Source organism: Coffea arabica, chromosome 3c (genome assembly GCF_036785885.1).
Source record: "Coffea arabica cultivar ET-39 chromosome 3c, Coffea Arabica ET-39 HiFi, whole genome shotgun sequence".
Classification (NCBI taxonomy): Eukaryota; Viridiplantae; Streptophyta; class Magnoliopsida; order Gentianales; family Rubiaceae; genus Coffea; species Coffea arabica.
In genome coordinates this window covers 4,938,264-4,954,195 of record NC_092314.1, presented here as the reverse complement: position 1 = coordinate 4,954,195, position 15,932 = coordinate 4,938,264, and the positions used below count along the sequence as shown (strand labels likewise).

The window sequence follows — 15,932 nt, the reverse complement described above, 5'->3', positions numbered from 1 at the left end:
CTTTGGAGATAGCTCAGCCACAAAATGGAGAGAACCTTACTGCTGCTGGTTGGTTAAAAAGGCTGCCATATCACTTGTGGTCTAGAGCACATTATAGAATGGCTGCTAAGACTGATATTTCAGTCAACAATTTGAATGAGAGTTTCAACAACTACATTTTAAAAGCAAGAGACGAGCCAATTGTGACTCTTCTTGAATTTTTCAGAAGAAAGTTAATGCAACGATTGACATTGAAAAGGCAAGGCATGGAGTCATATGGAGGCAGATTGTGTCCAAACATTATTGAGAAGCTAGCCAAAAGTATAGAGAAGAGCAGACATTGTATTGCTATATTTGATGGTATTGAATCATTTGAGGTTGATGGTTTCAACAGAACCTCCGTCGTGAACTTGCAACATAGAAGCTGTTCATGTGGTGCATTCCAGTTGACTGGAATTCCATGTGTGCATGCTATTTCTGCCATTCAAAGCATGCGGATGAAGGTTGAAAACTATGTCGATGAGTGCTATAGTAAAGAGGCATACTTGAGGGCATATGCTTATAGCATTGGAGCTGTTCCATCCAAAGAACACTGGATTGATAGTGGAATGCAGCTGTTAAATCCACCATTTGTGAAGAAACAACCTGAGAGACCTAAAAAACTTAGAAGAAGAGGTCCGGATGAACCGAGAGATCCACAAAGAGCTTCCAAAAAGGGGTTGCCAGTATACTGTAAGAGATGTTTAAAAACTGGCCATAATAGGAGAACTTGTAAGGAGCCTCCTCATCCCAAATCCAAGTTGTATAAGGTACATTTAAGTACTTGAATTTTTCTTGGACTATGTACTCTTGATAATTATTCCAGCAATAAATTTTTGACTCTGGTTGCAGGCTCCAGCAAGCAATACCCAGCGAGGGGCAAGAACAGCTTCCACTTCAGCCCCAACCAGAGAAGCACCAGTGCATCAAGTATCTCAGCAAAGCAGCACTGCTGCAGTTACTGATAACAACCCCAATTCTCGATCCAAAAGATTTAAGAAAAATTAGGATCAGGATGCTCTTTTTTGTAATGACATTATTGGCATATTTTGTAATGACATTGTATAATGGATTAACATATTTTGTAAGTGATGCTCTTTTTTGTAATGACATTATTGGCATTATTGCTCTTTTTTGTATTGCTATATATTGGATTGTGGTTATCATATTATGACTATCTAAATTACAGTTGGTTTTGTATTGCTATATATTGGATTGTGGTTATCATATTATCATATTGGATTGTGGTCATGACAGTTGGTTCATGACTAAACAGGTTGTATGATTATTATCTTTCTTTCAGACAGGAATACAAATCATGATAAAATTTGAAATTTTTTCATAAACTAAAATCATTACATTATTTAGTACATCATTATACTGCCACTAACCAAACTACTATTTTCTATAAGCAGCAATAACTAGAGATAAACAACAAATAATAAGAGACAAAATCATTATCACTTTCAACATCCCCACAGTGCCTTCAACCGTGCTCAACTTTGCATGTAGCCCCGACAAAATGTCACCATTGTTCACAGCTAGCATACCTTCATTACTGTTCACTCTTGGAGAGAACCCAGAACTTTCGTCTAATCTTGTTTCTGGACTTTTACTAGTACATTCATTGGCCATTCCATCCCTTCTTAGAGGATTGCACCATGCCCAAAAGGAGCAGGATTGATCTTCACAAATGTAATACAGCCTACCTTTTGAGGGTTTGTTGGACTCCACGATCTTGATTTTTGCTCTTTTCTTGCAGAAGCATCGAGACCATTCATACCTTAGATCTATCAAACCTCCTCCAAAATTTGCAGAAGTGGACATGACGACTTCGATATACTCAGAAGTAGATCTTCTCCCTTTTTCCTTTCACTCTTTGATAGCTTCAAATATATTCTCCCCTAATATGTAGTGCCTTCTATATAGCAACTGAAGGATAGATTGGGAATGAAACTCACGATCTTTTCAAAAGAACCTCGCAGACCCATCATCAGTAGTTCGCTCAACCGGTTATAGGTCTATTTCCACTTCAGTTATGAAGTTTAGGGCGTTTATGTGTATGTTTCTAAACGATAGGGGGGTTCCGTGTCTTTTCGCGAAACCATAGGGGGGTTCCGTGTATTTTTCCCTTGGAGAATTGATGGGAACTGAACTACCATCAGATCAGATAAGTGCACTATGCACTTGTATGGATTTAAATCACTTAAAAGTGATAAGCCACATATAGTGGCAAATGGTGGGAGACAAGGTTAGAATCCTTGACCTCCCACCCCACCAAGTCTTAAAGGCTATGGTGGTGGCCAATAACCCAATGGCTGTTGGTTAATTAAACCCATTTAATTGGTGGGTAGTGAGTTGATTCGACTCACCCATTTATGCAAATTTAAAAATAATTATACATTTAAATTCAACTTTTAGTGAGTGTTAAGCAAATAAATTTGAATTTCTTACTAATCTAATAATAATAAAATACCATTATTTCTTATCAAAAAATATTCGAAAAAATAAAAAAAAATAAGTGACATTTTAAATGATTCATAATGGATAATTGGGTATACCCATACCCATTTATTAAATGGATAAAAATGGGTGCCCATTTATACACATTTATTTAAATGGGTATAAATGGTTTGAAATTTAGTGAGACTTTTAACCATTAACTAGTGGAGGGTATTTTGGGATTTTTAGCAGATTTGTTATGAAAATTTTTGCTCTAACAGTATCGGTAGCCTTACAGTATGAGAAGGAAGATTCTACAAGTATTTTAATTTAGGTAAGTAATACGTTTAAATTAATGGCTCAGCTAACCGGTGGCCAATCGGCACTCATTAATAGGAGTCTTAGACCATCATATGTTAGTTTTTTTTTTTTTGAAAAAAATTTAAATAATTTGGAAAAGTGTCTAAAAATAGAGGTGCAACAATTGTGATTGCGTATACATAAATTATAAGTTAGATGTAATTTAATGCCTCGTTTGATAATCTAATTCAGTACTTAAACTTAATTGATTCAAATTTTAATATGTTTAGATGCGTTTGATAACCCAAACTAGAATATCTGAATTAATTAAGTGACACTGAATTTTCTAAATAAAACTTGCCTTCAAAATTAAATGATAAACTATTTACTTATCATTGAATGTGATATACACTCAAATGTATCAAATTTAATACTTAACAATTCAATAACTTAATGGATTCAAATTTCAGATATCATATTTCATATTTCAGTTTTTAGATTTCAGTTTTATTAAACGCACCCTTAGTGTACTAATAAGTGCCTAGAACATTAGAATAATTCTTAAACTAATATACAATATATTTATGATGTCAATTTTCAAGTCAAACGATGATTTTATTGAACCAATGAGTCTTTAATGAGTCAATTTTTGGGCTAGTCAACAATTTTATCAAAAATCATGCTATAGACACAAAAGGGCCTAAAGTCCATTTGACTTCTAATAGTTCTTTTTTCTTCTTCTTTTCTCAAAACCCTCACTCAATTCCTTTTTTTTTACTCTTACAAAATTGCAATTCTTCAATTAAAAGCCGTATCCCAAATTAGGGCAATCGTCGCCGTCGTTACTAGTGCGGTTCGTAACATTGCAGTTGTCATCACCGCCGGCATAATCAGTCTCATCCTCACCGTTGACGTCAATCGAAAGTTATCATCGCCTCGATAATTGTTCTCATCCTCGTCGTTGTCATCAATTGACAGTCACCATCACAAGTCATTGATTAGACGATTTTCCTTCTTTTGTAAGTAGTTACTCTTTCAATTTAATAAGCTATGGAATTAGAAAACTCGAATTTATCTTGGATTTGTGTCTAATCTCTCTAGGATTTCTTAATTTGTTTTTATCCTAGGCATTTTGGTAATTTTAAAAAGCAAATGATAATTTTCGACTCTATTGAATGACACCCTCTCCCCAATTCTCATGTTTTCCATAAGTTGTGCCCTACTTTGTAAATATTAACTTCTACTTTGCCCTTATAGCAAATTTTCCCTAAAAGAAAATTCCCTAAACAAATTTAGGAGGGCAAAAGAAATAGGAGGAAATAATAAATCAATAAATGAATAAGACATTAACACTTTCCAATTGTCTTCCCTTCCCTAATCATTTTGTTTCGTTGTTTAGTTTGCTGACATAGTTGTTTCTCTAAATTCAGATTTTCGCATCCAATTTACAATGGAATCCCCAAATTTGCCAGAGGCAGACCAAGTAACGGGTCAGCAAATTAAATTACCCGAAATTCCAGGTCAAATTATCCCCGACATACTTTCAAGACTACCAGTAAAATCATTGTGTCGATTCAAATGCGTTAGTAAGTCATGGCAGTATCTAGTATCTGATCCCAAATTCAGTCTCAAAACCAATGTTTCCCGGGCAATTTTCTGGATAGAAACCAGCCCATTTCTACATTCTGTGAACCCTGATCTTCTTGGTGAAAACATCCTCAACCCATTATCTGAAATCTCATATCGGCCTAATCAAAACCAAGTAATTCTTGGGTCTTGTAAAGGCTTCATACTCTTCAGCTATTCTACCTCAATATACTTGTGGAATCCCTCCATTAGATGTTGTAAAAAGGTTCTCCGACTTAGCCTACTGAGGGAGAATTACACAGTAGTAGCCTCAGGAATTTGCTTTGATGAAGTTAGTGATGATTATAAGATAGTTATCCTACTTTCTCTCATTACTGGTAGAAGGATAATTTTGCTTGCTAGTTTAAGAAGTCAAGCGTGGGCAGAAATCAATCATCCGCATTCGATGTTTTCAGCTAAATCTGGCCCTGTTGTTAATGGAAACATACATTGGGTAGTTAGAGAAGAGAAAGGTGATCGGGACTTGATTTTTTACTTTGACAAAACAACAAATCGTTTTGTCAAGTTGCCAATGCCAGACAACAATGTTGGTGATTCTACTGACATTTTTAGATTAGGTGTTTTAGATGGATGTCTAACTTTGTCACGATTTGGGAATATTTGGGATCTTGAGCATATTACTGAGGTCTTAATCATGAAAGAGTATGGTGTGAAGGAGTCGTGGATGACTTTGTGCCGCATACCAATGAAAGGTCCACGGATTTGGTCTCCCCCATTGTTTTATATCAAGGGATCAAGAGACGAAGTTTTGATCTCGAATGGTCTCAGTGTAGTGGTTTTCAGTTTGAAAGATCAGACAATGAGGGAGTTTCCCTTTGCAATGATGCCGCATGACTTTTGTATGTATGTTGAAAGTCTAACAACAATCCCTGAACGGCTTCGTGATCAAAGGCGGGAGCAAAATGCCAGTGGAAGCATGGAAAGAGCTGCTGGAACTTGAGGATCAGGTATGTACTTCTTTTATAGCTGATCTGAATTTAGATGTTTTTCAATTTTTTCTGGGCTTAAATTGGTTTATATGCCTGAGAAATAGGAAGTATTAAATTGATTTTTTTTAAAAAACAAATTGCTGATATACCTATTACTTTGAAACAGAAGTAGCATTTTTACCATTGCTTCAGGTGGGGCTTATGTTCATGTTTTTGTTCTGTTTAAACTTTGATTAGTGCTTCTCGTTTTTGTTGGGTATTTCGTAAAAATGGACTCAGAACATATAGAAAAATGGACTCAGAACATATAGAAAAATGGACTAAGAACATATACATTATGGACTCGGAACCACTGGCGATGACTGATGGCAGTTTATTTTTCTATATTCAGGTCGATTATGAGAGATAACAGCTGCTGGATATCTGATGTTGAACCAACACCATAGCAAACTGGACACCAGCAAATTATATCGGCGTTCCTATGAACAGATCATTCGTCCATTTTGGACAAATTTGTCACTTGATGTTGTATCATTGTACGCTTCTTTTGTTAATCCAGGAATTGATAGACTAAGCCTAGAGTAATTGTGAAAGTTCGGACCAACAATGTTTTAGCGCAGTTCCTACAATGTTTTGAAACTTCATTTGACAAGTTTGCAGTTCTTTGTTTGATTTTGTTTTTTAGACTAATATTCGTCTTTTGGAATTTGTACTACTCAGGCTGTCTTTAATTATCTATCGGAATGGTAGGTGGAGTGGAATTGTATCCAATGAAAATATGGCTTGATTTGCAAATGATACAATCCAAAATCCTAAGTTAGAGCTCCAAGTCTGTGTTTTCTTACGTAGGATCCGTCGTCTTGTGCTTTTACATTATTCCTAATTCTTATGGTTGGAAAACGAATATGAAATCCAGGTTCAAGCAAGAAGAGAGCGTTGGTTTATGTAGATACTAAAATCCAAGTTCTGCAGGGATCAAGAATACAAGTACTGGATTTCAAATTTTTGAACTTTCCTTAGTAGGAAAAGTGAAACAGGTTATTGAGTCAAATTGGGTTTATTAATTTTCTGAATTCACCACTGCACCACCATCATTGACACAGGGACCATGCAACGTCAAATTCAATTACCAAACGTCCCCACTGAAATATTTTGGGAAACGCTACCAAATCTACATAGATTGTGAAAGTTGTTGTGTGTTAGTCTATAAAACCTCAATTCTTGAAGATTTGAACCACCTTTTAGGGTGAGAAACCTCGATAACACCAATAGTGGTATAAAAGCATGATTACACCCAATTCTGCCCAATTAAACAGCTAGCTTTTCTCGTACGATCAGGTTAATGATCAAATCTCACCTCAGTTCAGATTGACAAATGCGTTGGAGCCAATCTTTTTTTTGTTTAAACCAAGAACGGAGATGTGTTATTTGACAATGTTTGAAATGATGTATCCGAAAAAGGAGTCAGTCTTGCATCTTGTTGAATTGCCTAACAAAACCCAAAAACTTCTGAATCCAGTGCTATAATGCATTAGGATGTGTTTGTTGAAAGTTTAGCAGCCTTTTTGTGGTACAATTTATTAGCTTTCAGTGAATTTTAATCCTTTTTAATTGTTGGCACTTTATTGACATTTTTAAATGTAATTTTAATTGTTATTGAAATATATATATTTTTTTAAAATAATGGTCTCAGAGGCACCCAATCAGCTGCGCCACTGAGGAATTGGATATGGATTTATAATCAATTATTTGGATTTATCGTGCACAAATTGAATAAAAAGGGAAGGTGTTAATTTATAAGTATGTGTAAAAGTTTATTGGTTACAAGAAGCTTATTGAACATTATAACTTGACCCAATGATTATCCTGATGACTAGGTTCAACCTCGAGCTCAATGTCTAGAACACAGCAAGGTTAAGTGGTAGTACATCGTTCCAAAACTTCATATGACAAGTTTCCAAATCTCTATATTTCTCCTTTTTAGACTTTTAAAAAAAATGCTCATCCTTAAAATAGGTGCTATCGGGCTCTCTCTTGTCCATCAGAATGGCAGAAGGATTCGAATTGTATCCTATAAAATAGTAGCTTGGTTTGCAACTGCTACAAATTCCTATCCTAATAAAACAAGCCGAATAGGAGGAAATCGTGGTTTTTATAGACACTAAAATCCAAGTTGTAGAGGGATTCAAAAGTCTTTAAAGAGTCTAAGTAGTGGATTTCTATATTTTGAACCTTCCTTGGTAAAGTGAATTAGTTTATTGAGAAAAGTTATGGTTAATTTTCTGCGTTCTCCTCATGATCAGTAGCACGGCGACCATGCATTCTGAACTTCAATTAGGGCACATACCCTTCGAAATATTTTGGGAAATACTGTCGCATTTACCAGTTAAGTCTCTTTTGAAGTTTAAGACCCTTTGCGAGTCATGGTATGCTTTAACATGTGATAAGAAGTTTGTTCTTTCAAATTACGAGGGAAGGAAGCGAGGGGGAGCCTTAATTTTCAAGAGGGAGGCACGCGATTCCTGTTCTATAGAGGTAAACTATTCTATAAATCATGAACTTGTAATTGAGAAAATTGTTCCATGTCCATTAAGTCTGGGTCTAGTTAAAAACTTAAAATTCTAGGATCAAGTAATGGCTTGGTTCTTTTCTGTGATAACAAGTTCATGTATGCATGGAACCCCTCAACTAGGACCTGTAAAGAAGTAAGCAGTCTCCGTGGTTTAGAACTCGAATCCATCTGGAGCATAAAGGCCTCTGGATTTTGCTATGATAATTCTTCCGATGATTACAACGTAGTACTAGTCAGGGAAGAAGAGATTATGTCTTTGAGTCTCAAAAGCAGAAAGAACTGAACGACAGTTGCAACCTGCGCTTATGAAATTCTTTTCCAGCACTAGTGCTATAGCCCCCATAGTTAATGGAAACCCGCACTGGCTAGCAAACCATAAGAAAAGCAATCGAAATATTCATGGAGAGTTGATTGTTTATTTCGACACCAAAACCAATGATTTGATAGAGTTGCCTGTACCCGAGCCGAGAAATACAGAAGAAAAGTGGATATCAGGTTTGGGTGTTGTTGATGGATGCTTATGCATGATTCGTCCAAACAATGATCAAGGAGAGGTGTTGGTGATGAAGGAATACGGAGTGGGAGAATCTTGGACGACTATCTTTGGATTCCCACCTCGTTTGCAATTGACAAAGGGATTGGAGCCAATCTTTTTTACCAAGAATGGAGATGTCTTGTTTGCTCATGGTTCTAAACATGCATGGGCGTTTAATCCCAAGAAGGAGTCAGTCTTGCATCTTGTTCAATTGCCAAAGAAGCCCACAAACTTCTCAATGCAGTACCATGATGTGTTTGGATGTACGTATGTTGAAAGCTTAGCACCTATTCCTAATTAGCTTTAGGGTGCGTTTGGTACAACATAGAATTGGGTTCTAATTCTTGTGCTTGGATTGGATGGCACATTTTCTATAGAATTAGCATTTTTTTTTTTGTAAGACTATAGAATTAGCATTGAATTCTAATTCCAAGGAATTAGCACAGATAAGGAAGAAATCTGTTGTAGTGAATTATATCTCATCCAATATATTTGTGTGTTTAAGCCTTTCAATTTGATTATTGTTGCTCTAAACATTTCTTTCTTACTGTTAGTACATGTGGAGTTGCAGAAGAAATTAATATTGATATTGGTACTTCTAACAATCAAGATTGCTTCTTTGAACTATAAACTGATCTGCTTACCACATTTCTTTGAGAACCTGGACATTTTTTTTTTGATCCTTAGGCTTTTGGAAAAATCGGCTTTGATTAGAAGTAAACTAATAATACTACTGCTAGCTACCACCATTATATTCATTTCTTAATTTTCTATCTCTTGCTTTTAGCTTGCTTGATTCCCGATATTAACTAGTAGTACTTCTCAATTGCTATCTGCTGCTTATGTTTAAATGTCTCCTATCCTAGTAATTCCTCAGCCTGTCATGTTTAATTATAGGTTAGTGCCATCTTCTGGCTATTGATGGGACCATTAATTACCACGATTTTTGACAAAAATTTTCTCCATTTTTATGTACTTGGACATTTTTTATGTGCTGTTTTGTAGGATTATGTACAACAACAGCTAGAAACAAGTAGGATAAGGCTTAGCTTGAGCAAGACATTCAAAGAGCACATGCTCAGGTTGGTTAATACATGAGAAAGATGCACTTCAATTTTTAAACCAAATGGATAACACCTTTTTATAGACATTACACTTCCATTTTTAAACCAAATGGATAACTCCTTTTTATTGACTTTCTCATGACTTGTGGAGATGACTATTTTTTGACATTTTTCACAGAGCAGGGATTTTTCTCAGGTGGAGATGGTGCTCCTAGTGTGACCACCTTTTATTTTCATGTTTTTTTTTTTTTGCCTTCTTTTTTTTTTTTTGTTCTAATTTTGGTTAGAACTAGTATATTTTTTGAAGAAATTTTGGTAGTCATATTTACAGTACTTTAGAAATTAGTGAAATTTAATCCTTTTAGTTCTTTGACCTTTGTTTTTTTTACTGTTTTATTGTTACCGTATCTGCTGGTTTTAGGAATTTCTATTTAAATATTGTGATTTTGTGTTGTAATGGTTAATATTATTACCGCAGTTCATACTTGGCAGTATATTTTCTTTTGCACATTGGTCTCAGTGGCACCCAATTTAACTGTGCCAATGTGGAATCGGGTTTGGATTTATGATCAATATTATGATAGGCTTATCTTCAATAAATTTTAAAAGAAGTTGAAGGTTAATTTATAATTAAGTACTTGTAACTTTCATGGGGAGAAGGATCAATAACAGGCATCAACAGGAGACCTTTACCTGTCTGTGATTCTAGCCCAAGAAAGACAATTTATAATAGGGATAATTTCAGAAACCTCCCTCGAGGTTTCTGATAATTTCATCTAGTACCCTTGAAGTTTTCAATATTACACTTACCTCCCTTGACCCTATAAAATGACCATAATAACCTTAATATATTAATATTTTTCATTCAATTAAATAATACGCTCCTAATCTTGTACATAGGAATGCACCACACAATTAAATATTTAATGGAAATAAAAACAAGGTCACTTATAGAATAACTAATTATGTCCTCAACATAATTCTAACATATTACAAATTAATTTTAGTTTGGTTTGAAAGATTTAAAGATGAATAGAAGAAGATGTAAGTTGAAGATTTAAATATAATAGGCATGAAATGGTAGTCCAACATTTGAGGGATGGGATATTATATAATACATCTAGTGAAATCTTTTATGTTTAACAGTATTGATTTTTTTTTCTTTTGTAACTTAGATTGAGATTTTAGAATTTAAAAACTGATGGTAGCGGTGGTCATGATGATAATGGTACTAATTTGAGATGTAGGTATATGAAAAGTTTAAAATAGTAGAGATGAAAGTTGAAAGTAGGTTTGAGATTTTGTGCATATTCCATTTTTTTAAAATAGAATTTTATAAGAAGGTAAAATGAACTTTATAATTTTATGAGGGTAATTTGGGCTATTCATTCAAAAATTTGACCATTGAATAGTTTTTGTTACCAAAATGATAAATTCAAGGGAGGTATGTGTAATTTTTAAAACTTCAAGGGTACTAAGAGAAATTGTTAAAACTTCAAGGGAGGTTTCTGAAATTATTCCTTTATAATATTTACCACGGAAAGTAATGATTTTTTTATTTAGAAAAAAAAAAGTATCGGTTGAGCAAAATAATAAGGGACTAAAGTTAGAAAAAAAAAAAGTAAATATTCAGCAAAACGTTGATAAAATTAAAAATATTCACGTTTGCATATGTTGCATGATATATATCTCCGCGATCTTGTAGATCTGAAGACGTACAAAATTTGTCTCGAACACTGATTTCCATAATGTCTAATAGTTTAGGGAAAAGAAGGATTCCTAATTCATAGTAGATTATTAGATCTAGGAAACTGTGACTTTCCTTGAGCTAACAATCTATTCCAACCAACGGATGTTGGTGTAAATGGAAAGAGTTTGCATCTGATGAGATCTGGAGTTCGAAATTCATAAGAATGGAAAAGCTTCCCTCACATGGGACCGCTCCACTTAATGTAAATGGAAAGAGTTTGCATCTCTTAATCATGAGATTTTAAGTTCGAAACTCATGAGAATAGAAAGGATAACGTTCAAAGAACTTCCCCTACAAAAGATTGATCTGACTTGAATAGAATTAGTTGCGGCTGTAAAATGAACGCAGATACCTATCTATTCCAATCCTATGTCCATATAGAATATGAAGTCGATTTTAAAGCTTATAAGCTGTCCAACTCAAACAGAATTAGTCGTTGATCGTGAAATGGATGCGGATACCTATTTATTCCAATCCTATGTCCATATATATAAAATATGAGGTCGATTTTACAGCTTATAACCTTATAGCTTATAAACAAATGGACAATATTCTAAAAGTCGTAGAACTAGTTATGTGAATACCTATCTATTCATATCCTATGTCTATATAGAATATTAAGTCAATTTTACAATTTATAAGCTGCCTGACTCAAATAGAATTAGTCAGAAATAGTAAAACGGATGCGGATATCTATCTATTCTATGTCCATATAGAATATGAAGTCGATTTTATAGCTTATAAACTTACAGCTTATAAACAAATGGACAGTATTCTAAAGGCCGCTAGAACTGGTTAATTTGACAGAAAATTTGCTCAAATTGAATGGAAATTGCCGGTGAAATCACTGAACACTTAAATGAAATTACTATAGACATACTAACAAGATTGTCTGTGAAGGCTTTGATAACCGTCCGTGCCTCAGGTCCGAATATCGGAGGTGGCAATCGAGTCCATGCTAGAATCCAGTTTCAAAGTTATAAATACTTCAGCCATCTACTCATTTCACGTAATTGATTCTGTCCAGCCTCAAGTACCAACACTCTTTTAGTTGTCCCGCTGCATTACTCGAATAGCAATCCCAAGAAATTAGGAGTTTTCTCCGAAACAAAAGAAAAGAATAAAATAAAACTAAATATGTAGGTATATTTTTAAAAAAAAAAAATATTAAAATAGTAGAGTCTAGCCGCGATGCTGCCCATGGATGCTAAAGTTAGGAAATCTGCGACAATGAAAGTTAATGTACATATTTATTATTAAAAGTTACACTTCTTAACCTTGATTGTATAATTACAACCATGGAAGTTACTAATTGTTTTTTTGGGCCGAAAGTTACCAATTGTTCTCAACTTTGATTGTATTCTAATACAACTCAACGACTTGGTAATGTTCTTTCCTTATTTCATACATTCAAACTTTTGTATGCGCCTATGAATCTCAAATCAAAATCTGTGGTGCTATTGATTCATCCCCGTCAACGAGAGTGTCGTCTTCCAGACTCTAGATCCTTTGATTCCAGAAAACAATTTTGGAACTCCATTGGCATCGAAGCACATCTGTGATTGTGCCAAAGATGAGAAAAGGGAAGAGAAGCCGAGTTTCAAGACCGGAACACATTCCAGAAGACATCATCGTCGAGATACTTTCAAGGCTACCCGTGAAAACTCTCATGAAATTCAAAATAGTCTGCAATCAATGGAAATCTCTCATATCCCACAAGATTTTCAGTCTTCGTAACGACGGAAGATGCCGTGAAAAACCCTTGTTTTTCTTCAGAAGGTTGAACAAGGATCTCACGGGAACCAAAGTCAGTACTTCCTGGTCACTAAACAGCGATCTCCATGTTGAAGAGTTTAATAACCCTTTCTCTGGGTACGAATTTCTTGGCTCTTGTGATGGTCTGCTGCTTTTTGGCTATGGGAAAAACATATTTTTATGGAACCCTTCCACTAGATATTCCAGAGCCGTTCACCATCTTCTTTCCTTGGGACATGGTTATCGCAGGGTGCTGGCATCTGGATTTTGTTACGATGATTCTGTTGATGATTACAAAGTAGTAATAATAATCTCTCAACCTAGGAAATCTGAACGAACAATATATGCCTTTGTTTCTCATCTAAAAAGCATAACTTGGACAAAAGTAAATTGCCCTTATGAGGTTCTCCGGACGGATTGGGTTGCTCCATTGGTGAGGGGAAATTTGCATATTTTAGCCCAAGAAAAAGAAGGAAAAAATGGTGGAAACCAACATCCAAATGCTCCACAGCAGTTGATTCTTTGCTTTGATACAAAAAGGGATGAATTCAAATTGTTGCCAAAACCAGACCCTAAGCATGACGAACAAAATCTTGTACATGGATTGGGCGTTATAGAGGGATGTCTTTGCATGGTTCGTCCGGATACATATGGCTGGGAGGTTTTAACCATGAGGGAATATGGGGTGAAAGAATCTTGGACAGTTTTGTTTGCAATTGTGAACTCGTACTTGAATGCTCCAAGATATTCCTTGGTGCCCGTGTTTTTGACGAACAAGGGGGAAGTTGTAATGGTGGAAAATCACCAAAAAGTAATGGCATACGATCTGAAAAGTAGAAATCTGCTTGTTGTCAGGCAGCAAAAGTATCCCGAAAGTAGTCAATTGTTTGGTTTTCCTTACGTTGAAAGTGTAGCAGATGGGAATCAAGAAAGGCCACCGAGAAGGAAGAGAAACAACAGATTGGATGATTTTATTTACTTTAGTTATTTAGATCACCTTTAATTTGTTTCTTCATCTTTTATAAATTCGTAACGCTATTTGAGACCTACGTATTCTTTTAGGGAAGACTGCATATGTCTTTATTCTTTGCTCTTTTTCATTTTCCTTGAATGTTTATAATCTTACCTTTATACGTGATGTTTTCATTTGTGGAATTTGTGATTTTCATTTTCCACACACATGAATTATTCTCTTCAATTGCGTGGTTCAATAACTAATATCCCTAGTTTTTCCCTTTTAAAATTCATTCAAGTGCGACATAAAATTGTATTGTTTCTTGTAATTTGGTCCAATTTCGTGGTAAGGTGTCAAAATTTTGACAAATGCATCATATATCCACTTACTAGCTTTTTTCTCCACACTCCCTTTAGCTGAAGTAAATTAGGTGTAGGTAGTTTGGCAAATCAGTTCAAGAAGTTTCAAACGGCACTTCTTCTTTGCAGTTGGGAATTTTCCTAATATGATCACCATAACTGGTCTTGAATATCTCAATCCAATGTCTCGTAATTTCTTATGTTTTCCAAAAACAATCTGCCTATTTCTTTTGGCAACAGATATTATAATTTGATTAGATTAAGAATTTCAAAAGGAACAGAATTTACAAATTCTTAACTTGTCTTACATTCAAAGAAAGTTCCTTGGCATGGACATTTAATATTGGAGCCAGAGCCAAATTTGTCAGAGATTTTTCCACCAGAACTCATTCTTGAGATACTCTCGAGATTTAAGTCTGTTTCCAAGCAATGGCTTTCAACAATATCCGACAAGAAGTTCAATTTTGCTGGAAAAGAACAACTTTTGCTCTTCTCGTTCAATAAGAAAACACCACCTAATTCTTTCTAAGACCATCAATTTGGTTTCCAATCCTCGTCCAATGGGCTAGATGAATTTGGACCGAAACCTGATATTTTTTAGGCCCCCAAAAGGCGGTGCCCTATAGCCTGACAATAATAAATGGTCTCAAACAGTCTGCTTTACACACTGGATGGATTCCTTTAACGGTTTCATTGATTTCTATCTCAAGGACCGTGACTAGGGCTATAATGTAACTGAGTTGCTTGCAGCTGAGCTAAATCAAGCCACTCATCAGTAATTCGATCAAAAACTCGACTCAAACTCGGATTGATCGAATTTGAGTAGCTCAATAGGCCAAGTAAATCAAATTCGAATATCTAATAGTAAGGTTCGAAAGCTAATCAAACCGTATCGAGTTATTTGATTTTTATTCCTTAATCCATCATTGTTATGAAATTACCTAAGCGTCCACAAGAGTGGTTAAATTTACGAAATGTTTTAGGTCATATGAAATTTTTTGAAGGGCGATAATGCCTTTTCGCTCAAAAATTATAAAAAAAAATGAATCTCCAAATCTTCCTGACTCAAGCTTGATAAGGCTTGCATTGATTCAAGCCCCATGCGAGTCGAGTTTGAGAGCTCTGAGTTCTGTGAGTAATGCATCGAGCTCGAGTTCAAGTTCCAGTAATATTACTCACTTGAACTCAAGTATCTTTCCTGCATATTGAGACGAGTTTGAGTACGGCGATACTCGAACTTAATTCAACTCGATTACATTCCTACCGATAACATTCGAACATCATGGCACTGTACAAGATCGTTTTGCTTGCCTACAACGATAATTCGTGACGTGTCAAAGTAAATTACTCCTTTTCATTTTCTTGTAAAATTAAATTTAATTATTCAAGAATAAAAGTTTTAACAAATATTTTTCATAAAATACACTTTTTTCTCCTTTTTTACTTAATAAATAACAGGCGTTGAATCCAAAATCTTCCCTTATCATCTAACCCAACCTTCCCCTTTTGGAGAAATACTCAACTTACTTTTTTGTAATAACTAATGCTATGTCCAATCTTTTGTTGTTCAACTTTTGATACGTCAAATTTTGTAACGCTCCTAGTG

At 35.0% G+C, this 15,932-nt stretch overlaps 3 protein-coding genes across 3 annotated transcripts; all 3 read left to right on the top strand.

Moving 5' to 3' along the window:
• Positions 1-4,210: 4,210 nt before the first annotated feature.
• Positions 4,211-5,347, top strand: LOC113735399 (F-box/kelch-repeat protein At3g23880-like). The gene has a single exon (XM_027262410.1). It carries the CDS (start codon positions 4,211-4,213, stop codon positions 5,345-5,347), a length of 1,137 nt encoding a protein of 378 aa, XP_027118211.1.
• A 2,866-nt stretch (positions 5,348-8,213) lies between these two features.
• Positions 8,214-8,744, top strand: LOC140038178 (F-box/kelch-repeat protein At3g06240-like). Its single transcript, XM_072083277.1, has one exon. The coding sequence runs from the start codon at positions 8,214-8,216 to the stop codon at positions 8,742-8,744; it is 531 nt and encodes a 176-aa protein (XP_071939378.1).
• Positions 8,745-12,830: 4,086 nt separating this feature from the next.
• LOC113735398 (F-box/kelch-repeat protein At3g23880-like) lies at positions 12,831-14,015 on the top strand. The gene has a single exon (XM_027262409.1). The coding sequence runs from the start codon at positions 12,831-12,833 to the stop codon at positions 14,013-14,015; it is 1,185 nt and encodes a 394-aa protein (XP_027118210.1).
• The last annotated feature ends 1,917 nt before the right edge of the window (positions 14,016-15,932 follow it).

Excerpts from the sequence above, each read along its gene's own strand:
- LOC113735398 (XM_027262409.1), top strand. The coding sequence starts at position 12,831 with ATGAGAAAAGGGAAGAGAAGCCGAGTTTCAAGACCGGAACACATTCCA.
- LOC113735399 (XM_027262410.1), top strand. The coding sequence starts at position 4,211 with ATGGAATCCCCAAATTTGCCAGAGGCAGACCAAGTAACGGGTCAGCAA.
- LOC140038178 (XM_072083277.1), top strand. The coding sequence starts at position 8,214 with ATGAAATTCTTTTCCAGCACTAGTGCTATAGCCCCCATAGTTAATGGA.